This window comes from Heteronotia binoei, chromosome 3 (genome assembly GCF_032191835.1).
Source record: "Heteronotia binoei isolate CCM8104 ecotype False Entrance Well chromosome 3, APGP_CSIRO_Hbin_v1, whole genome shotgun sequence".
Classification (NCBI taxonomy): domain Eukaryota; kingdom Metazoa; phylum Chordata; class Lepidosauria; order Squamata; family Gekkonidae; genus Heteronotia; species Heteronotia binoei.
In genome coordinates, this window is record NC_083225.1 from 69,158,882 (window position 1) to 69,183,277 (window position 24,396).

General features: G+C 41.2%; 1 protein-coding gene across 6 annotated transcripts in view; it reads right to left on the reverse strand.

Moving 5' to 3' along the window:
* GPM6B (glycoprotein M6B) overlaps nt 1–24,396 on the reverse strand; it is a 166,817-nt gene that overhangs the window by 36,235 nt on the left and 106,186 nt on the right. Inside the window, exons 1-2 of one of the 6 annotated variants that reach the window (XM_060233975.1) lie at nt 11,344–11,793; nt 4,192–4,311 (exon numbers count right to left, since the gene is read on the reverse strand). The exons of 3 other annotated variants lie outside the window; for them this stretch is intronic. In XM_060233975.1, coding sequence (XP_060089958.1) covers nt 4,192–4,311; nt 11,344–11,392 — 169 coding nt within the window. In that variant the 5' untranslated portion in view covers nt 11,393–11,793. Of the gene's footprint in view, nt 1–4,191; nt 4,312–11,343; nt 11,794–24,396 lie in introns of those variants that run through there. 2 more of the 6 variants (XM_060233976.1, XM_060233977.1) reach the window with 2 other exon arrangements.

Here is a 24,396-nt window from a genome sequence, read left to right on the forward strand (position 1 = left end):
GAGGGTTGTTTTGTGCTAGTCATGGCTTTTAAATGAATTTTAATATTTTCCTCAACAACAGTGTCTCAGTCCCAGTGTAAACAAGATGGCAGGTTTGCTTAACTCTTGCTTGCCACACTTGAAGAGGTCATATGCCAGAGTGCAAATATTGTACTCTATAGCCTGGCAGTAGCTTAAGAAACCTTTAAATGTGGCACAGGTTTGTGGAGAACACTGAATAGATAATTGGCGCAACCTGTTTATGTCAGGCATGAATCATTATTTAACAGTGCCTAGTATTGCATGTAAATTGGCCTCTACCCTTGACTGCTAGCTTCTTTAAAAATTATGTCCCTAAACAATCTTTTGACCATATCCACTTATTTCTTTGCCTAACCATTCTTGTGTGAGACAGACAACTTTAAATGGGTGGGTGTTCAATTTAAAACACACTCTGTTACTAGTAAAAGGGGGCCAAAAAGGAATAGAACAACCAAAAGCCACACACTATATAGTTATATGAACAGGCAAGCATCTGCAACCATACAGAGGCCGAGGAGCACTAAGCCCAGCATCAGCACCTCTCAGCCCCGTTCCTCTTTCCTCTTTTTTCATTGCTGCAAAAGATGGATATGCTACTGTCCTATCAAGAACTGCTATCACTTCCCCAAGAGTGAGCTCAACCAGCTGATTCACTGTTATTTTGTTGAACACAAGAAACCAAAGCCTGACAGACTAAAAGAATTGCCAGCATACTTTTATAGATGGTAGTGAAGAGAAATACTGTAATTGTTTGTTTTTATTTATTCATTTCTGGCTGGGCTGCTTCTAAGAAAATGGCTGTGACCGCTAAGCAGGTGGTGGGAAGAGCAGATTCTGGAGCAGATATATGGGAAGTTTCTTTTCCTCAAGTGCCAGGTGATCAGGACACACAAGTCAGTTCCAATATTACATTCAGAAATTTTGCTTATCATAATTTTAAACTGATAGATATTTTACAGTTGGTTGGTTTGGATTATGAAGATCATTTTTCCACTAACCTTCCTTGCAAAGGTCTTGGAATTCACAATTGTGTGCATATGGTGCGCAAAATATCAATACCATCATTGCTTATGGCAGAGCTTGAAGGGCCCCCAACAAAATTAAAGGAACGGCATGGGTCAGGGCTATCACATGGCTGACTTTGGATCAGAAACATGATGTGAACACCAACATTTGCAAAAACAAAACTGGTACTCTTTCACTCTTCCTCAGCGCAGGGACAACAATGACCATAACATACAATGACTACTAGTGGTCCCCACTAGCGAAGTTCATAAGACACATTTAAACCTGATATTTCAGTCAGGGATATTTCTTACATTACTTTTAGAAAATATGATTGTATGGAAGTAAAACTTGGAAAACAGACATAGAGACATCTGTTTCCAATAGAAGGCATGTAGGAAAATGATCTAGAGGTCAGTATCATTCCAGATATGGATGTGTTTGTCCCTCTTCCCAAGTTATAACTTCATACTCATTAAAGCACCGGGGGAGGGGGTTAAATAAGCACTGATTTGCAATTCTCTTTCTAATCCTTTTTGATCACTCTCAATCTTTAACATTTATTTGAAAGATCAAGAAGATAATTTGCAATACAAACAAGAGTTTCTCTAGCCTAGCAAGAAAACCAGAATATAAAAGAGATAATTCATGTTTGTGACTGAATGTTGTCTGCATTAAAAACGAATCCTTACAAGCAAAATAATCAAAAAGTCCTGAATTACCAATTGTGTCAAACCTTTTGTAATCAGAATCATATGTATAAAACCACTTAAGAGCTTTTCACATCTGGGATTGGACAGTATTTGCCCATTGGCTTTGTTCTTGAAGGCAACACAGAGAAGCTTCAAGAAATGAAAGACAATGGCTCTGTAGAGGTAGATCTACATCAGATGATATAACTACTTGGTAAAACGTCTGCTCAATGCAGTCAGAGGTCTCTCCCGTGCACAAAATCTGACGTGAATATGGGAAAGAATCAGGGTCAACTCTCATGCCTGTATTTTGGCAAAGGATGAAGGGGCCAGTCATAATTCTCCCACCATACAAGAACTAACCAATGAAACTATGAATAATATTAACATAAGGTAATTTCTAATCAGGAAAGCAAAACAGAGTCATATTCCAGAGACAGCAGGTTATCAGCCTTCCTTATGCAGCATTAGTTCCTGTATAGAGTATAACACATACAACCTGGATTATATAGGAAAGAACAACTCATTCCTTCTATCACATCTTCTCTGGTAACTTCCTGCAGAGCCTTTTATATGATAAAGTTCACTATCACAGAAAGTAGGCCTTCTAGGGAATCCATGCTCAGCTGAGGCAGTGATCTGATTGACAAAGATATGAATAAAACTATGCATATCTAGACTAAACAGGGCTTTTTTTTAGCAGGAACAAACAGGAATGCAGTTCTTGCTGGCTTGATGTCAAGGGGTGTGGCCTGCTGGGCTTTTCCCACAAAAAGCCCTGTGTGAAGCAATGTCAAAGTCATATCAGGGGGTGTGGCCTAAAATACAAATGAGTTCCTGCTGGGGTTTTTCTACAAAAAAAGCCCTGAGACTAAGCATAAACAACAATGAGATTTTCAAGGCTTTAAAAATATGGGCCTACTATTCTCATGAGAGGACAAGGCAGGCCCTTGGACACAGCAGCAAGATTCATCTGGGTGAAGCAGGGTGGGACCAAGGGCAGAAAAGTGCAGTGATAGCCTCAGCAACAGGGCAGCCTTGACAGTCTGGCCCAGAAAAGCATAAAGGGTATGGAGGCAGTGAGAACAATGGCTCTCTGGGCTCAGATTTTTTGAGGCTGGGCAGAAGAAGTCGGAGTTTCAACTCAAGGGCCAGCCTATAAAAAAGGAAGAAGGGAAAATGCAAGGAAGGTGGTATGAGAAGAAAAAGGAAGAAGCAGGAGACAAGAGGCAGTGTCATGGCTCTTCTCCTATGTAATGCAATGAAACTCTGAGGTAGGTGAAGGGAACCACATCTTCAGTTGTCTAGATTGCTAAATAAAGCAACCAGCATAAGGAAACAGTGACTGGGCTTGTGGTTTCAAGACCCCCATGGGCTCCAGGTACAATGTTCCCTTGCCCCCAGATGGCACTACAGAGGAAATAATATGTAGGGGCAAGCTTTTACAATGAATAAAAATATTGGCTGAACTGTACATCAGTATGCTTCTATGGACTTTCATCTGCTCATACAGCATAATTACAGTCCATTAGAAGATTGTCATGCTAATATCCTCCACTTTGGTATGTCACTTTTATTACAAACCACAGGGTTCAAAAGTTATCTCAGGGTTGCCAACAACCTGGAGAAAAATGTCCCACCCCTTTAACAGAGGCTTAATAGGATGTTATTTAGCAGGTCATACTTTGTGACTTCTGTGCCACAAAAAGTCAACTGCCCATTTCCACATATTAAGCCACAGTTAAAGCAGCAACCCATTATTCCAGGTTGCTGGCAACACTGATTATCCTCCATACCTTTTCACTAGTTATGTAAACTGAGACTTTATAATTAATGATCAAGGGTAGGTTGTATGTTTCACAAAATAAACAAAAAAGTAGACTGGTTGCTATAGCAACCAACCTAACATCACTAATAAAAACTGACATCCAAACCTTCAGATCTGCTTTATCACTACTGACTATATAATAATATAGAGAAAGTTATAAGGGTCACTATTTATGCTGTACATGATGCAGGTGATTCAATAGGCTTAGCTCTCTTTTAGCAAGAACTTAGTCCCATATTAAAATGCATTCAAAAAAGTACTGGAAACCACTTTTAAGGGACATTTATGTTTTGCTCATAATATAATGCTACCACCACTGTGAATGCTTTCAGTTCTTCCACTTTGTGAACACTTTCAGCTCAAGAATTTAGGAATGAAAATAGGGTACCCCCTCAGAAACTATTAAAGTCCAACAGCTGAACAGCAAAGGATATATATGGCATTTTCGTGTATGTGGGAGCTTTAACAATTATTCTGGCATTTATGTAAGTAAAAGACAAACATTTTAAAAAGTAATTTTTAACATGGGAGAACCGGTCTCTAAAATAGCTAAAAGACACAGTAACAAAGCACTTTTAGAAACATGTTGCTACAACTACTGTAAATGAGTATTACAGTACTATCATATTTAAGCCCTTTATTTACCTTGAATCCCCAAAGGGCCAACATTGCCTCTCAATGCTGGCACATGATGGTACTGGTGTAGCCTTGAATTCCTGTACATCCATTGGTACCTGCCAATTTCCATTTCTGGTCTGGTGATCACTGCCAATTTTAGGTGGTATAAAGTCAGTGTCTCCAGCAAAGTTCAGTTTTAATTTAGCACTAATATATTCAAGAACAGCTAAATCTATGTGAGCTTTCATAATGGAAATGCAATTATCAAAAGAAAGAAAAATATTAGTATCACATTTTAGGGGCTAAGACATTATAGACAGTAACAATGGTTAGAAAGCTCACCGGATTTTTCTTTTCATATAATACTCATATTCCCAGCTTTCCATTTTTGGGAGACCATAAAGAGCTACTTTTTATTGCATTTCTGGGCTTTAGTACATGTCTCTCTTTCTCCTCCCCCAGGCATACACCCACACTTTCTCTACTGGCAGTCAGCCCCTCCACAACTGATAGGGTAGAAATGGTAATGTAATGTGGGAAACCACATTAGCTATTTTTAACTTTTCTTTAACTCAACCAAACATGATAATCATTCCCAGATGTAAGAGAGAAAAATCAGAAGTTAGATATCATAGTATCCTACATTTAATGCCTACTGCCTACAGAAAAGTTGATAAGTGTGTTTTTTTAAAAAAAAAAGCCCTGTAGCATTTTGTGCAAGATTGGTCCTAGCTTTCTGCATGCAACGGGGATCTCTTTAAACATGTTCTGCTGATCATCTGACTGTAGTTACTCTTTTCAAGGCAAACAATATTATTCACCCATCTTTTCAGTAGTCCATTTCTTCTACTTCTTAAAGCTGGTTAAGAAAGTTCAGCAACATCACACAGTAGCTAATCACAAAAGGACTGTTTGTGATCTACTGGGAGAGGGATTTCAGGGCCAAACTGGCCCTAAACGCTACAAGGATGCTGCTTGACAAAGAACATCGTGACACTTCTGTATGCACATCTTTGAATTAATTATGAATTGGCAAGACAATCATCCCATGGAAGGAACTGGCAGTTTTTCTTCCTCAGAATCTGTTTCCATGTATTTGTACAATAAATTGTATTTTAGGAATACGTAACACAGGTTGTGAGAAAAGAATGCCAAGCTTCTGCAAAGCCTCTGTCAAATTCTCTGGGGTCTGTGTGGAAATTCCATTCAAATGAAGGGTGTAAATCAACAGTAAGCTTAGTGGAATATACCTAAATGTTCCCTTTCAGACATCTCTAGTTTTCTTAAAAATGAATCTTTAGTTGTCCCTAAAACCAACATAATTCAACTACAGCAGATTTCCACCTACGCTGATGAGGGAATTACATTAAAAGCCATCCAATGGCAACTCTGGCCATAAAAATCAGATGAAATGTTTCTGGATAACATATTGGTTTGAAATCATTTTATTAATACTAACCAGTTTTCCACTGAGTCTCTAAAGGAACTGGAGATTTGGGGCAGAAATAAAAACAAACAGCTTTTTCTATCATGAACTGAATTAGTCCAGTTCACATATAGTATCTTTCTATTTAAACAACAACAAAAGACTCCATCTTGCACAGTTAGCTATTTGGCAAGTGTGTCAGTTTTTCCAATTCATTCAGTTGTGACTTCATTTCCGTCGGCTGCACAATCGATCCCCTATTTGCACATACCATGTGCCACAATAGATGGCAAAGCAACTGAGGAGTTCAATTTTTTTTTTTAAAAAAAAAAAAAATGAAGGTAAGGCTGGCCCAAGTTCTGACACATGTCAATTACAATTATCCAGCATTCCTTTTTTTTGGGGGGGGGGAAGGGGGAGGTTTGTCTTCTTCAGATATAGAGCACTCTGTAACCCACCCCAAATAGTTTATCTTTTTTCTTTGACAAAACTACCAATGACCAAGAGAAGGATTAGTACAGCACTTTTAAGGATCCTTTTTTTAGTGGGATGGTGCATGGGCTGTGTACTTTGACATACAGTGCAATCTAAACTTATACCCTTCTGAGTCCACTGAAGTGTGACTCTGCTTAGGATGACACTGTTAGAATTCATTTTAACTAACGTAAGTGTATTTAATATCCTAAAAGCCTGATCCTATGCTTCACTGTGCAGTGCACTGAAAAAGAACATGGTCATATTAGAGGTTCTCAGTGTTGGCACAAGGGAGAATACACTGTGATATGTGCTTCAGCTGCAAGAATATCATATAGAAGGATAACTGTGATCAGGAATTAGAGGAGAGAAAGAGAGAAAGGGACCACTAAAATAAACACAGACCAACATCTAGTACAATTTTCACCAATCTGGAGTTTCAGCAAGGAGCTGCCTTTTCCCTCCATAAATACATCTATACATGCAAAGTTTCTCAGTTCTTGCTTATAACCATCATGACACTTGGTCTTGGAGGTGTAAATGGACCCAAACTTAGTTCTCACCTACATTCATCAACTCATGTATGTGTATGCTATTCACAGGTGTTAACAACTGCTTTAATCCAATCCCAACTACACTTATTGTCCACTTACTTATGCATCTTGACTCAAACTAGCCCTTTCTGTCAACCAACCCACCCCACCCCCAATATGTAAGGCTTGAGGAAATCTGTTTCAATGTATCTAATGACGTGTGATGCACACAAAACCTTATACTCAGAATTAAACTTTGTTGGACTCAGACTTTCTGCCTTTCATACGGTCTCTCTAGATCTATAACAGAAGGTTAGGTGGTGCTCCTGCACAGCTGAAGATGGCAACAAAGTCATTCACTTATTTGGAAAGGGAATATGAATCATTTCCCCATCTTTGCCAACAGGTGATCGGCACCAGCAAATTGGTTAGGGCTGGCCTTCTGTTTGGCAAAGAAGATTCCTGTAGACAGCCCACCACCGCACATGACGTTTTCTGTACATTTCTGTTTGGGAACATTTTGTTCCTGCAGATATTTTTATAACTGCTCTATTCGGAAAAGCACATTTCCTCACACTAATCCCCCTCATGTACACATTTATATTTATAATATCGCTAGTTTGGGTTTACCTATCAAGTATTGCTTCTGCATGAATTTCACAGAAACATACAGATATTTGCATAGGAGCAATGATTGATAGGTTGCAGTTAAGCATTCCCAATTTACAATCCTGCACATACACTCCAATGCTTATAAAATCTCAGATTCCACATGGGGTACAAGATGGGGGCCTCTAGGGGTAGGGGATAAGCAGAAAGTCTGTTGGAGGAGGAATTTATATGATCACCATGCCATATTTGCTGCAATTTAATTCACACATCACTAAATACTTCTGATCTGGAACCTCTCAATTCCTTATTGCCACTTCCATTTCAAAAACGTGTGGTCCAACCTCTACCCACAAATGCTTAAACAGGAATGCCAGCAGCCAGGTCCCCTGGAGGTCCCCTGGAATTAAAGCTCATCTCTAGACTACAGAGATCAGTTGCCCCAGGAGAAGATGGAAGCTTTGGAGGGTGGACTCTGTGGCACTATACCCCTCCTGAGGTCCCTGTCCTTTCCAGGACAGGCAACCCCACACCCTATCCTGGGGATGCCAGCCTCCAGGTGGGACCTGGAGATCCTTTGGAATTACAGCTCATCTCCAGACTACAGAGATCAGTTCTTCTGGAGAAAACAGATGCTTTGGAGGGTGGAGTATATGACATTGTACCCCACTAAGGTTCCTGTCCTCCCCAGGCTCCATCCCCAAATCTCCAGGAGTTTTCCAACTTGGAGCTGGCAACCTTATCCCCTCCCCATCCCTTACCAGTGTTGAGGGAGGACCTGGCAACCTTACCCTATCCCATGGCAATCCTACTACTTAATGTTCAAATATTGTTACTTATTTCACTAAGCAATAACAAAATTATAAAGACATTGTTCAAATGCAAAAATAATATTTTCTGGGCTCTCTACAATAATCTAATATTTTACTTCCTATGCTGCCAACAATTTTTTTTTTTGCTTTCTCCAACTGTATTCTATTTATTGGGCAGGGGGTTGGGAGGTGTCCTAATTTAAATGCAAACATCTTGTCTGTGTTATGATGTATTAAGATCTGTTTTTTCCACCACTGATATAAAATGGCATTTGGTTTACCCATTTGTTCCATCTCAGTAACTTCACCTACCCCTCCCAATTGTTAATTTAATGGCTGCAAGATAAACCCTGCCATTTAGAATAATTTATAAACCCTCAGCTTTAAGTGCACCCAATCGTTTGCAGCTCTATAAAATATTTGATAAACAATCCCATGGACTGTATGTTTGTGGACTATTCCTCGGATATGAATATTGAGTATTCAGAATAAAGCAATGTGTTTGCATGAAGGTGGCACAGCTTTCTCACTGAGAACACAGTTATAGCTTGAGGGAAGCACACACATTTTCAGCAAGCAGTCATCAAAATTAAGATAATCTGCAATGACTGAGTATTTATAGATGCCTGATATTATGATAGGATGAATAAGCAGACTTTGTTCAATAGATCTCATATATGCAGGAAGGAAAAACTACTGTTACCAGGGCTGTACTCTCAATAGTTTAAATAAACTATTTTTTGTAACAATATTGCTGTGCACTCCACAAGATCACAAAAAAACTATAGAGGCTCTACCTACCTCCCATTTAAATCAATGGCAGCATTCCCTTTGGTGTGGCCTGAGCAAGATTTCACCAAAATGTGCAGCTTCTATGACATTTAAAACTTCATCAGAACATAAGTGGATGTTTACAATATATAAAATTATATAATTAGCCAGTGATTGAGCTGCTGTGCTTTCTGGTTCAGCATCTAGTATTTCAGTCACAACAACAGGTTCAGTGCACTAAAGTAAACTGAATGTAAAAGAATAAAAAATTAAGCTACAGTTCAGGCAGATTGTTAAAATGTAATTGTCAAATGTTTGTTTTCTGTTTAAATCTTAATACTAGGGAAATATTTGTGAGACATTATTGGAAATTCCATTCAAATTTTGACCATTCAAAACAATGCTATACATTTTTAATCCTGTGTTGAGCAAGTCTGTTGTGTTAGAGACAGACCCTCAAACACCAGTGTTTACCAAGAAGGCACTACAACCAGTAAATACTATGAGCGCAGACAACATGCAAACAATATTCATTAAAGGCTTCCATGTGGTAATGCTTTGGGGGGGGGGGGGTGGAATCTAAGGAACAATCCAGATATGTTTTATATACATGTCTTTATATATTTGTCTAAATCCTGCGGAAATCAATGGGACTTTAGTGCATGCTTAAGTGATTTCCAGAGCCCTTCCAAGGAGAGCTGCACTCTTCCAAGCCCACTAACCACAATTCTGGTTGATTTCAGTTGGACTAAGGCATGCTTTTAGACTAGCCTCTTTATTTAAGGTTGTAAACAGAAGTAAGATTCTCCTGGATTCCTACTTAATGTAGGCACAGAGTATGGTATGAATTTTATCTGAGAAAGAGAATAACTTTGGGCTGCTCAGTGCCTATTGGGGAGAAAGGAAGGGTATGGGTGAAGTTAACAAATATTTTTTTTCATATTTAATTCTTCTGTGTATAATAACCAGTTCCACAAAAGACATTTTAAGGCTAACCTTCACAATATCTGTTACTTTTTGCTTTCTAAGTTGAATCCATATAAGCAACCAGGATAAATTTGAATAAAAATTTGAATATTCTGAATAAACTCCATCCACTCTATCAAATTAAAAGTGATCTAAAGATAATGAGGGGTTGCATTCCTCAAACAGCAGCCTCCCAAAATGTAGGACACTGTTTTTGCAATACAGGGAAGCCTCAAAAACAGTTTGCAATATGGCACAGAGGTCATCTGTTAATGCAACAAAAATTTATACTGGCGTAATGTAAACAATTTGAAGAAGCCAAAGTAGTTTCATTAAATCTCATCCATTAACTTTGATTGCAATAGAGAGTGGGGGAAGAGTGTAACAGGGCAGAAATAAGGAATATATGTCCAACACACCAGTATTAACACAGGTTTTCCACAATCTCACCTAAGTGATACCTGCAACACAACTTCTGATAAAAACCTTTAGTGATGCTCATTGTAGACACAGTATGTTGATTTTTATTGTAATGTGTTGAATACAATCTCAGGGTATTATACCACAGTCATCTACATGCTAGTTAAATTTCACTTTACTGAATCCCACATACTCCTTGGAGCTTTTTCGGTGTTATATGGATTGAACTATTCCATACAAAGAAACAGGTAGTGTGCATGTCATGGATCCTAATATTTTCACTCCAAATTTAAATTACCAATTCTTTTAAAGTCAAACTAAAACAGATGAAATGGCAGCTAGCGTCTCAAGTAGTTATAAAGGCAATATTAAAACAGCTGACAGTAGGGGAAAAATGCCCCTCCGGGTTTTAGAACTGTATCACAGAAAAGAAATTACTGATGTTGGCAGCAATCCTGCATCCAGTAGCATACGCTTATTAGCTTTACACAAATGTGGATGGCTGCAAAATTTCAGCACAAACATTCGCTATGGAGAAAGGCAATCAAAAACATCTGAAACATCTAAAGTTTCTAACTAGTAAGTTTATGCTGTATGGTGCTGAACTTTAGAATAATAGATCACTAGCAATATTCAATTTTTTTCAAGCCTGTCTACCACTTTTCCCTATATAAATCTGTCCCTTCTGAAACATTACGCACATATTTTTGCAAACTGTGATTGCAGAAATAGTTCTCTTTTCCAAGTTTCACAGTCAACAACAACAAAAAGGAGAAAATTCAATAGAATGTTAACTCTACATTGGCAGAAAGCTTCATGTTACTCTAATACAGCATTGCCTAAATTCCAGAGACTCAAAAGGCTTGAATAACACATTTATGTACACACAAACACATATACACCCAGTTAATTCTACCTAAATTGCTATAAATATAGTACAGACTTGAGGGGAAGGGAGATGGCTGAAATGCCAGCCGAGAGATGGAGATAGATTCCTGTTCTGTTAATCTGCTGTCAAGTTATACAGAATAAAAATCACCAGAAGCTAGAAGATGCCATAATGATCATTTAAGTGCTGCTCTAAAGAGAATGACAAACACAGCCTAAATCTTTTCACTGGAGGTTCTTAAAAAGATTTAAACAGTCTGTTGTTTGGTCCTCTGGGTACCTTTTTTCTCTTGGCTTTGTTCTGTATTCTCCTCGGCTGCAGTTTCCATGGCTGGCTTTATACCATCCACCAAAAATGCTTTCGCTCCCCACCCCCAGCAAAGACTTTTCTCTCTCTTCCTTCTTTCTTCCTTCACTTCTGTCCCTTATTTACCACTGCAGTGATTGAGTGGCTCTGTTCCTCACTACAGTAGATTACACTCCTTTCTAAAATGCACAAAGTCTTGTCAGCTTCAGTTGCGATCTGCCTACTGGTCCATAAAGATCTCTGCCAGCAAACACTCAGCCATACGTCAGAGACCCCAGTTATAAAATAGCCATTCTGTGCTTGATTGTCTCCCTGCTCGCGATGTATTTGCAGTGGGAACTTGAATCAGCTTCCCTCCCTTTTCTTTCGGGTATTCACCACTTTCCTTTTCTCCCTATGAATGTTAATCAATTCTTGGGTGAAGAATGGATTTGTGACATCAGAAGAGGGGCTGCATCTGAGGGAGTGAAAGGGGCCCCCTCCTGTTGCATGACTCAGCGATGACACCAGCCCCCTCCCTCCTTACGCCATCTCTAAGGACAGTCCGTGTCATCACACAATAACAGGGCTCCCTTTCCCATGGGACCCTATTATTAAGCCTGCCTTTTGATTTATTCCATATGTCCTCCATTCTCATGCAGGACATCAGCAGGACATGTTAGTCTGTGGCTGTTTAGCTTTTGACTTTCAAAAGGACATGTGGGATTCCAATTTTAAAGAGAAGTAGCAAAGATATGTAGGCATAAACAAAACTGGATCAGTGCTTGTAGCGGAGCGAACAAAAATCTTTTCACGCTTCTTTATGGTCAATTAAACATTATGACACAAGTCTAAGAGATTGATCCATTCTGCTAGCAACTGATTTTTTTTGCCAGCAGAGCACGTCTCTTTGTGCATGAGAAGAAGCCACTAGCAGGATTCAACCCCCCAAACAGTGAATAAAAACATGGAACTAAACAACCTGTAACATCTCAGGCTTCATGATGTAAAGGTTAGATAGTCAGACCAGGATTGGGGAGGCCTGGGTTCCAATCCCTACTTTTATATGAAGCTCCTTGGGTAGCCTTAGACTTCCTGATATTCCCTCTCAGCCACACAGGGCAGTTGTCAGGAAAAAAGAGGAAAGGGGAAACCATGTATGCCACTCTGAGCTTAGGTGGTGTGGGAAGAACACTGGAATAGGCTATGCTTTAGCTACATTTCATGATTATACATTCCCACGACAACTTTGGCACCTTTACCTTTAAAAAAAATCTAGATACATTTTCAAAACACAGTGAAGCAAAACTGGCGCAGACAACTGAGTGAAAAACCTGAAGCAAAGAGCCATCTGCTTGAAGCAGGCACTAGTCATCAGGAAAACAGCAGTGCCTCAATCTCTTCAGCAAGAGGAATGAAGAGGAAGACACCATTTACATCTTCTCTGGCTTCATCTTAGCTTCTATTTGTCCTGTGTAAAATAGTGGAGACTTTGGCTTCCATTTAATCTTCATGCCCTCTTTAGCATGTTCTTTGTCTTTCGAGAAGAGATGAATGGAATAGGAGGGCAGAGCAGCATTCAACATGCAGGCTCCTTCTTGTCGTCTGTGGTGGTATAATCTCATGGCATTTTTTTCTTTCAAAATACCTGGGAGTGGGAACTGACTGAGGCTCCATTTTTAGGGACCTGGGCACAGGGCCGGCCCTAGGGCCCATTGCACCCAAGGCAGCCTCACTGCCCACCACCCCTCCGTGCTGTGCCCCACCTCTCCCCCCACCTACCTCCTGGAGTAGGAAAAAAGTAGGGAGGAGGCAGCAGCATGGCCGCTTTTTCAGTGGCTCGCTCATCCTTCCTGCCGCTGCTGCCCTAGCGCTGATCATCCTGAGCACGCCGGAAGGCCGGCATAGGAGCTGCCAGCCTCTGTGCTGTTTTACCCACCAATCAGCTGATCAGAGGGGGGGCATTTAAAGAGCCCCAGGAGTGCGGCGCTTCACCGTCCATTCCCAAGCATTAAAATTGGGAGGGAGGGAGAGGCAAATAGGGATTTGCCTAGGGGGTGTGGGCCAATTTCGGCACCCCTACCCTGCTGGCGCCCTAGGCAAATGCCTAGTGGGCAGGCCAGTCCTGCCTGGGCATAAAACATCTCTTTACCTTTCCATTCTCAGAACAGATATAGTTGTGTGTGCATAGTCATTTCTAGTCATTACCTTTTTTTGTACTTCACGTACCAAGAGATTGCAGCTGCAATCTTCTCAGTATGTGCAATCACCATTTTGTGTGAAGAGGGCAATGCTCCCCAAAGAAGGGAGTTTAGACATTCAAAAGCTTATGCCCCGAAAAGCTTATTGGCCTTTATGGTGTACTGGACTCAAATGTAGCTATTCTACTGCAGATCAACAATGTTACCCTCTGAGAAATATGGGTTGTTGCTGACACAAACAGAAATGTGAAAAATACACTTGCTGCCTTGCTCGAAAGAAAATGACAAACACACATATCGGGAGGATTAGAGGTAACACCATCACCAGGAGCATCAAAAACATAAGGATTGAAAAAGGCTTGTGAGTTTTTGAAGGAGATATGGAAACAGAGCCAACATATGTGAGACAAAGCATAACATCACCTAATTTAATTTAATTTTTCGATTTATACCCCACTCTATCCCACAAGCGGGCTCTGGGAGGCTTACAACATTAAGAAACCTTACAAAACATCAAACAAACTAGATCCAAACTAGATAATCTTAATATGGTTAGGTTCTCACTGTGCTAGGAAGTTTTATTTATTCATTACATTAAAACCCACTCTTCTCCCCAAAGCGGTTTACATTATTCTCATCTCCATTTTATACTCCCAATAAGCCTGTGGTTACACTAAGGCTGGCTCAAGACATTCAGCAAGGTACATGGCACAGTGGGGATTTTTTTGAAGTGGAGAGTTTTGTATTTATATGTGTGAGTGTACACCTGGAAGTCATAGCAACCTCTGGTAACTGACCCCCATTGGGGGCCTGAAAGATATTCAGGGAAGTGGCTGAATAAAGCCTGCCCCCGCCTCCTAACTCCTGGTAGTCCAAGGAGGTCTCCCATCCAAGTACTTGTCAGAGTTGACTCTGATTAGCTTGAGATCTGACGAGTTTGGGCTTGCCTGGGCTAACCAGGTCAGGGAAGATTTAAAAAACAAGCAAACCCTGAATGTCACTTCTTAAAAATAGCACATTTGTAGCCCTGTATGGGTTCTCCCATGTTACTCCATCGTATGAAAATGGAACTATATCACATTTGCTCGTAACTTCCACACAACTCGTTACAGTATCATTTTTGACAATGAGGTCACCAGAATTACACACAGCATTTCCAAAGAGAGATGGGCACAAAAGCATTATCATACTGACTGATCCAAAAGTCATGACATTTGAATAGCACTCTTCTAAATTTGCAAAAAAATGTCCATACATCTACGCTGACTTGTACTGATGTTCTCTGCCTAATCCTTTAAAAGTTTCAGCATCAGTGACTGAAATTTTTTATGTGACGCATGTGGCTGAAAATTTATGTGCCACCCACATCTTGCCACTGCAGAGATCTAAAAAAAGGAAGAATAAGTCAAAATGTGGGAATATGGAGGAAACAACACTGAGTCTCTTGTCATCCCCTTTTAGGAAATATAAAGATAATCTGTTATTACTGGGGGGGAATTTTAAGTTATCCAATGTGGCATCTTAGGCTAAAATCCAAAGGATTAGTGTCATCAAGCTGCAGGCAATTTATGGCATCCCTGTAGAATTTTCAAGGCAAAAGATAAACAAAGTTGTTTTCTATTGCCTGCCTCTATATAGTGACCCCGGCCTTCCTTGGTCTCTCATTCACATACTATACAGGGCTGACCCTGCTTAGCAGTCAAGATCTGACAAGATCAGGTTAGCATGGGTCATCCAGGTCAGGGTGGCACAGATTTTAGTCACCTGATAAACTGTACTGGGAATCCCAGTTCAATGGTCCTCCTTTTTATATGCATCAGAACCACCTTGAACACTAATATCTGCAGAGTAACAGAAGCAGCTTCTGCTGTCCTACTAACAAGACAAAGGTCCTGATCCAGCATTAGCGACTTGATGCATAAACATGAATAACATATCCCTGCATGTGTGATACACCCTTTCTCTATTGTATTTATGCAAAATGTCATTTTTGCATCAAGGAAACATGCTCCATCAAAACAGTGCTCTCCCAAGTTTCAAAAATTATTTTATGAGAACAAAAAAAACACAAACTCGGGAAAGATTTAAAAAGCTTCTAAAACATGCCAAAGAAGTGGGCACATTTTGAGACGTAATGTGATTAGTATTTACACAATGAGCAATTATCTAGCATGTCCCTTGTTCAAACTCTGCCATAAACTTACTAGGTAGGTTTAGCCAATTCACTGCTTCACAGCTTCAACCCCACCCCAACAACACACACACTAAAGGATAACGTTCTGCAGATTGGTTGTAAGAATCCTATAGATATAAAAGCCCTTTCATCTTGGCAAAACAGAGCTCTCCCATTGGTTGGGGGGTGCACTCCATCAACCTTTGGCCTGTCAAACCATCAGTCAGTGGCCTGTCAAACCAGCAGTCAGGAGTACTTGTGTGCCATTGGTTCAGTCTCCTCCTCTCTCCTGCCCAAGAGGCTGTTGCTAGCCAGCCAAGCTGATTCTGTCAGTAAAAGGCAACCAACCTTGGTTCTGGCAGTTTCTGGCCCTCTCTTCTCTCACATTGGCTGAGTCACCAGTCACACTGCTTTGCAGAGGAGAGAAAGAAAGTCTTCACATGATTGCCTGAGAGAGGGAGGGAGGGGGGAGAAGGGAAAGAGCCATAGAGAAAGCATTCCCTCAATTGGCTGAGGGATCTTCCCCCTCCTCCTCTGGATGGGAAACAGACAGAGAGACTCATTGAGAACTCATTGGGCCCAGGCCTGACTAGGACTGCCAGTTCCAAGTTGGTGGGAAATTCCCGGATATTTTGTGGTGGAGTCTACAGAAGCCAGAGTTTGGAGACAGGACAGTCCTCAGCTGAATATAATGCCACAGAGTCCAGAGGGAACTGAGATCTGTTGTCTGGAGTTCAGTTGTGATACCAGGAGATCTTCAGACAACACTTGGGGCGTTTTCGCACTTACCTTTTACTGGCGCGACCATCCTCCTCACGCCGGCGGATCTGCAGGGATTTCGCACCAGAAGTGCCGGCGCAGCCAAAAGAGCCGGCAACTTCCGTCGCGGAGCCAGCTCAAACGTTTTCCTGCTTCTTGGCGGTTTCCGTTTGAGCTGGCTCCGCGACGGAAGTTGCCGGCTCTTTTGGCTGCGCCGGCGCTTCTGGTGCGAAATCCCTGCAGATCCGCCGGCGTGAGGAGGATGGTCGCGCCAGTAAAAGGTAAGTGCGAAAACGCCCTTGGAGTTACCCTAGGCCTGGCTGCTTGCTCCTATTCAGCAGTAGATCCCCATGACAGCCAGTGTGATGTAGCAGTTAGCAATTCAGAGCAGGGTCTGCCAGACCCAGGTTCTTGCTGTGGAAGCTGACGGGGTGATTTCAGACCAGTCACAGACTTTCAGCCTAACCTGTCTCACATGGCTGTTGAGCAGATCAAAAGAGGGAGAGGAGAATGATGTAAACTGCTTTAATCCCCAATGCAGAGAAAGACTGCACTTTTCATAGGCAGAGGCTGCAGGGAGCGGGGAGGATATGGGAAGCTGAAGTCAGATAAAGTTGATTGATGGTTAGCTGGGAAGGAGCTAGGGTTGCCAACTTCCTCCCGGGGAACCATTGTTGCCAATCTCCAGGGGAGGGCTAGAAATCACTCAAAATTACAACTGCTCTCCAAATGGTAGAGATCACTTCCCCTGGAGAAAATGACTGCTTTGCAAGGTGTCATTTGCTGAGATTGGCTCCCCCATGACAGCAGCCTTCCCATGACAGCCGGTGTGATGTAACTCCACCTTCCAAACCAGCCATTTCCTCCTGGGGAAATATTGTTGGCAATCTCCAGGTGAGCGCTGGAGATCATTCAGAATTACAACTGCTCTTCCAGAGGAAGAGGTGGTTTGGGGGGGTGGAGTTGGAGGGGGTGGGAAAACATCAAGGGTGGGGGGAGTGAATACCTTCACTTGTGTGGGTGGGGAGACAGCAAGGGTGGGGTGCACTTGCCCAGAGCATCTTTCTAGAGCCCATTGAATTTTTCTTGTATTTTTCTCCACAACAGGCCTTATTCCTAGATACAAGATGATGTAAAGCATGCTGAGAAATGAAAGCATGTTAAGTGCTATTATTAATACTTCAGAAAGCAAATAACCATATTCTGTTTTGAAGTAGCAACTGCAAAACAGTCATATCCTATAAACAAATAGCATATTGCTCACATCCTATAAACAAATAGTGTACTGCTCATTTTCTGACGAATACACATTATTTTGATATGGCACTCCATTCTATTCCCAGGGATGAAACTGCTGATCTCTGAATAGTCTACTTTAGCGCTGACATTATGTATATCCACATCTCTCCACTAGACTGAAATCTCTACAATGCTGGTCTACATTTCAGAGTCATAAATACCATTTTTAGCATGTTGGCAAAAGTTCTGCTCTCTTCAAGAGTGTTTTACTTTCTCACTTGTGGAACTCTCCTTGGTTCTATTTACTCTCTCCCCATTCCCTATTTCGGTATCAAACATATACTACTGAATCACACTCTGAAGACAGGAAGGTATCTGCTAACATTATAATATCCTCTTAGCCTTCTGCCCCATTTCTGAAAGTTAGATACTGCAATACACCCTCCAGAGTTTACATGAACATCACTGATTATACACATGTAACCATGAGCTCTAAACCGACATTTTGCAAAAATCATCCAATCTGAATTCAGTCATTCCAGCTCAATCATTTACTGCTACTAGTTCTACCATCTGCATCATTGTAAGGGCTAGCAAGCATAAACTAGCCCTCACACAGAAAAATATTCACCACCTAGCATTCAAAATTGTACACTAAGAAGACTATTATATTGTATTCAATGGAAATATGTTTTGGATATACCACAGTGGCTCAATTCAGATGACTATCCAAACCAGAGGTTTCGAAGTCATTTGTTATGAGGGACGGATGTGCCATAGATGTCACTTTATCAGGCCAGGCCATGTGTGCCGTACAATGTCATGCCAGGTACTTGTACACAAACTACAAACAAAAGCAATTGATTCCTAACTGTGAAAGCAACCGATTTACTGAAGAACCTACAGAAGCCCCAATAAATGTATTTAATCATATACAAGGCTAGTGTTTTTCCAAGGGATACCATAAAAAGGGCAGTTTCTTACATTTCAATACAAAACAGTTACTTGCATTTTTAGGAGACAAGTCATTTTCCTTACAAGAAAATAAGCAACTCTATCCCCACCCCCCTTCCTGCCAGCCCAACCTCAGTAGCTGAGCACGGCTATGATTCATCTCTCGCTCTTTGTTCCCTCTCTTCCCTCAGCCTACCAATCAAGGACTCCCCCCACACACCACCCCATCCCCATCATCCCTGTGAGATGGGCCAGTATAAGCAACTGGCCCTGGGTGAGTCAGATGACAGGATCCTGGACGAGGGAGGAGTCTGAACCTGGCTCTCTCAGGTCTCCCTACCTCCAAGTTCTCATCCCTCCTGTGTTTCCCACAGGGCTGAGGGGAAGGCCTGAAAGAGAGAATATTTCTGAAACCTCCAAGGGGTGCTTTTTGTCATCATGTGACCCCTTCTTCTCATGGGCTGAGGAAGGGAGGGGAAAAGGAGGCTGCTTTCCCCTACCCATCCCAACACTCACTCTGCCTTCTGGCTATGCAATTCAGAAATATGGCAATAACACTGGAGCCCCTTTTCCCTTTTACACCTTCATCTGCTTCTGAGGCCAGGAAGTCTTTCCCCGTAGAGTGACATGCACAAGACTGCCCAGTTGCTTTCCAATACACATGCTAGCTCTCCCCCTCCTCTCTTCCATGCTGGCCCCATCTCTTTGTTGGCAAACCGCCACTCTGCATGCCCACTCTCATCAACCCTCCTTATGATCACCATTTTAAAAAATGCAAACCTGGTTGTTGTGTGGTGGCAACTGCTCAGCTCTGCCCCATCCCCTATGTAATGGCTACATCACTCCCCACTGATCTGTGATTGGAGGAGGCAGGAGGCAAAAAAAGCACCACACTCTTTGTCTTCACTTCCATCTCCCCCCACCCCCCCAATATTTGGCCTTAGTCTCTTAACGATGTCTGCCCTAGGCATTTCCATTCAATTTCTTGACAGCTTCGACCATGTATTCACTTCACCATGTGTGTCTGCTTGCTCACCCATTTGCCCCCACAAGCAGTCTCTTTCCTTCGCTTCCTCATATCAGTTGCTCCTGGACAGTTACAAGCCCTAGATGGGTTGGTTCCAGCCCCTGGGCCTTATGTTTGACACCTCTGATCTAAACCAACGAAGATGATGAACAAGTCATAGGGCTCTCTACTCCCTCTCTCCCCCACATAAATCTCCTACATGAAATATAGGCTGCACACCCCAATAGTTTAGTTTCAACCATGCCATGATTTGGACAGTCATCTAAACTAAATTCATGTTACTTTCCCATTCAAAAATGTCAAAACACAAGTTTTCAAATAACACAAATTAAATAGTGGGAATACAAAACTGTGAAAATCAGTTATGTTCTCAATTTGGAAAAACATTTAGTGCAACAATCATGCTTCATACAAATCAATATTTCTGTGGTGCAAACTAGGAGCTTTAGTAGATAATATAAAAGAATCCTTACTTCTTAAAAGTCTGTTATTAATTTGTATAGATAAAAGTAAGATCTAGTCAGACTAACATCATGTGAAAGAGGCTTCTGGTAGCCAAGATACAAGGTATGCGCTGATGAAACTTTATGGCTTTTTCTTACAAATTCCTATTTCAATGTCTCCTGACCTATAATCCCTTTATATCATTTACTTGATCTAATGTTCATGGCTCTGTCTTGAATCTGCAGTTACTGATTTTGCAAATAATGAATGGTTTGTCTTATAAGCTCACATGAATTTATCAAACAATTTATTACATTTACCTTGTAGAACTTGGCTTTTCAGAATTTCAGGGTTTTTAAACTATAACAAATTAAAGTCCCTGACCTAAAGAAGCAAAGTGTTTCTTAGTACTGATTTCAGCCTCCTAATATGCCACTGATTTTGTTATCAGGCAAAAGTATTCAGAGTTTAGCTACACCATCTGCTTAATCTGAAAGTGCATTTTTAGTCATTCCCCCCATATTAGTAAAATACTCTGTTAAAACAGTGTTTGCAAAGCTACTCATTTCACTGTATTTCCCACAAGCACTGGTGTTTTGTTTTCTCATTAAAAGTAATCCAAGACATTAGCAAGTTCCAAAAGTTCCCAATTAGTTCATCTGCTACCCATGTGTGCCAGCCAGGCAACTCTGAGGGAGGCAGATCTTCTAAGCTTTCATTCTCTCCTCTTCCGCCTGCCTGCAGAAGAAACCCAGGCTCAAGGACTGCATCTATTGGAATCCCGCACATGCAGAGAGTACTAGTTCTTTCTGCACTTCACAATGGTCTTGAGAAAGCCATTTGGAACAACTCAACAATGACAGCAAAAACTTTCAACAGTTTTTTTTCACTCCCCACTACCATGGTGCTATGCACAAAAGATAAGTGTGCTCTTTGGGAGCGCAAGTAAATTTTGCAATCTAATATTGTGTCATTTAAAATGATGGAAGCAAAGACATATGCAAACTTAAGTTTGAGATGCTACGCACTGGCAAATGTCAGAACAACAGAGGATTTCACATACACAATGAACCTGAACACAAAAGCACTGGAGGGTTAGTTGAGGACAACTGTAAGGCCTCCACTCTGCAAGAGCCTTGCCAGGGTAGGATTAGTGCCTACAGTACTTATTTCTAACTGTTCTCTTCTGTAGATATGGAGTGCCATCCCCTCACTTGAAAACTCAAGAGTATTCTAAACAGAAAGGAAAAATCTGCATTTGCATTCAACCTGCACCATCACTTTACTTCCCTTCCATAAAATCCAGGGGGGAATTTTGTTATTGATTTATGCTTATGCGGTCTGAATACTATATATAGTATTCATTCAGAAATGTGTGGTTTATTCTGCATGTAGCACTTTCCTTTGACCTTCATATATATACACCTTACAAATAATTGCTTAAAGAGGTCCATAGCCATCAATATGGCTTCTTGTCAGAATTATCACATTCTCATCAATGTCCTTCAAAAGATGTTTCTGTTGGCTGGCAACCAGCTTTGTAGAAGGGGGGAAGGGTCAAAATCTTCCCCTTGCCTACAAGCGGTGTTTTGGCAAGCCCTATGGCCAAAGCTGCCATTCTCTGTCCTTTGTTGCCATGTTGTTAATTCAGGCAGTAGCCTTTAAGAGACTGGATTTGTCTCAATGGCTGTCTGTTTCTGACACCAATGGTAGCTGAAGCACATTCAGTTCTGTGGTAAAGACACCAGAATCATGAGATTTACTTTTGCTTCTTTCTTTATTTTAATACCTTAGGAAACACCACAATGCCTGTTCAAATGCAATGTGAAATCAGTTTGGCATTATGTGCATGATCCTTTAGTCTTACATGCTCAATCCTACCTCTCATATAACTGTGGTTTGCAATTCTAGAACAAGGTGCAAGGTAGAGCAGAGACACAGATACAAACCCTTGGTGTCTATGAAACTCACCTGTGACCTTGGGCCAGTCACTGGATTGCCATGTCTGTGTTGGAAAATACCTGGAGACTTTGGGGGTGGATCCGAGAGAGAGTGAGGTTTGGGGAGGGGCCTCAGCATGGTACAATGACATAGAGTCCACCCTTCAAAACAGCCATTTTCTCCAGGGGGGTTGATCTCTGCCTGTTGGAGATCAGTTGTAAAAGTGGGAGATCTTCAGAGCCCACCTGGAGGCTGGCAACCCTAGCCTAACTTATCTCCCAGGATTCTTGTGAAGATCAAATGGAGAGAAGGAGAGCCATGTACATTGTCCAAGCTCCTTGAAGGTAGGACAGGATAAAAGTTCAAAAATACACACACAAACACACACCATATGTAAATCATGAGTGACTGCATAATCCTTCCTTATAAAGGAACTGTCTTTCCAGAATATATCAGCAGTAACCAAAAAAGAGGGAAGAAGCAGAAGTCATGGGATGAAATACATAACCCTGTGCAGATGGAACCCTCCCCCCCACATGCAAACACAGTGACTGAACATGCAGGAGAGGGGAATGGGCATGAGTGTGCTGTCCTTGTTCCACCACCGCCACATGATCACCAAGTCAGCTGCACATTGTGAACATCTGGAGGAAGTGCCTGTATACATTTTGTCCCTATGATCAGCAATGCCTGGAAAGCAGTACTGCTGAACATGGTGAGGCAGCATACCTACAGACAATGCTTTCATGTGTAACTGTTGTGCTCACAAGCTAATTATAGTGTGGAGGTGGGGAGGGAGAGAAGAAGTCAGTTGTATAAGGTTACCTTTGTAAACACACCACCATCACAATCAAAATGCATTTATACCATGCTGGAACATTTGCACGTAACATTTCCATACCACTACAACTTGATGGGCTACTCAGCATTGGTGACCTTGCACTGTCTTCATTGTATTGTTCCAATTTTAGTATATGTGCTGCCAAAGTGAGCACTCACTGTATCCACTGTAATAATACACATCTCTTTAGCAAGTTTTCCATTCCCTGGTCATTTTGGTTCCTTTTAATTGCCTTGAGTGGCTTTATTTTATTGTTTTAGTTGTGAGCCACCTTGTGGAGAGGCTGGAGAGGTAGCATATGCATTTTCTAAATAAATAAATCCCTCTCCCAGGTTTTTCTGCTTCATTTTATCTATTCAAATGTGCTTGGTATGCAGCATCCAGACAAAAGATCTACAGAACATAGCCAGAAACAGTTCCTTTCCTCCCACTTTTTTGGATTTTTTTTTAAATTATCTTGCCTGATTATAAATTATAAAGAATGTAAATGCCTCTGTCCTGTTTTGTATTATTTTGGTTGATCATAACAGAAGGTAGTACATGGCTTTTTGCTTTTGATATACATGACTCTGCTTTTTAAAAACCTGATTGGATTTAATCATTTGACTGAATCTGGATACGAAACCTTTTCATTTGTTTGGAAAGCCAGTAAGCCAGTGGCTGAGGCAAAATCTCGTCTTCTGACTTTCCACCCTCATAAACTTAATGAGTTCTTGGTATGTGGCTTGCTGTATTTCAGGGAGGAGTGTGGAGACCCCCCAGCGTAGGCACTGGAGCTTTCCAGAAGAGCCAGTTTCAGAGGACAAGCAGACTGAGTCCCTGAGAACCCGCTCATCCTGAGCAGCCAACAGGCCATGGGTCTTCATGGGTGACTGAACTCTTCAGCTCTATTCATCCCTCTGCTCAGTGCATAATAACAAAACAGCAGTGCTCTCCTAATACAGGCCTCTCCATTCTTCCCTCTTTTATCATCATTCATATCTCAACTATGACATGACTGAAAGGGATTCTGATGGGAAATGTGCTTCAAATTAGCATATTTTCCCTCAATACAATAGAGGCATTAAGCGGCTGCATTTGGAAAGCCTAAACAAAAAGCAGCAAGACTTTTTTTAAAGCAGCAGTGTTTGAAGTTTAATTATCTATCTCTTACCATCTTTTACTTTAAAAGGGGAAGAATAGGTATAAAAGTTTACTATCAGGAAATACAATAAACATTGCATGCTAAGCTCAGTTTTAAAAAATCACTGTTCTGCCTGTAAGATAATTTTATGGAAGCATAATAGTTGCTAATTCAGAGTAACATTGAAAATTTGGAGCCAATAAAGAAAATCAGATTTAAGAAGAACAAGGAAGTTTAACAACAGATTATCAGGTTTAAAGGGGGCAGCTCCTGAATAGTGATTTGTTGTTGTTCAGTCACACAGTTAAGTCCGACTCTTTACGACCCCATGGACAAAGTCATGCC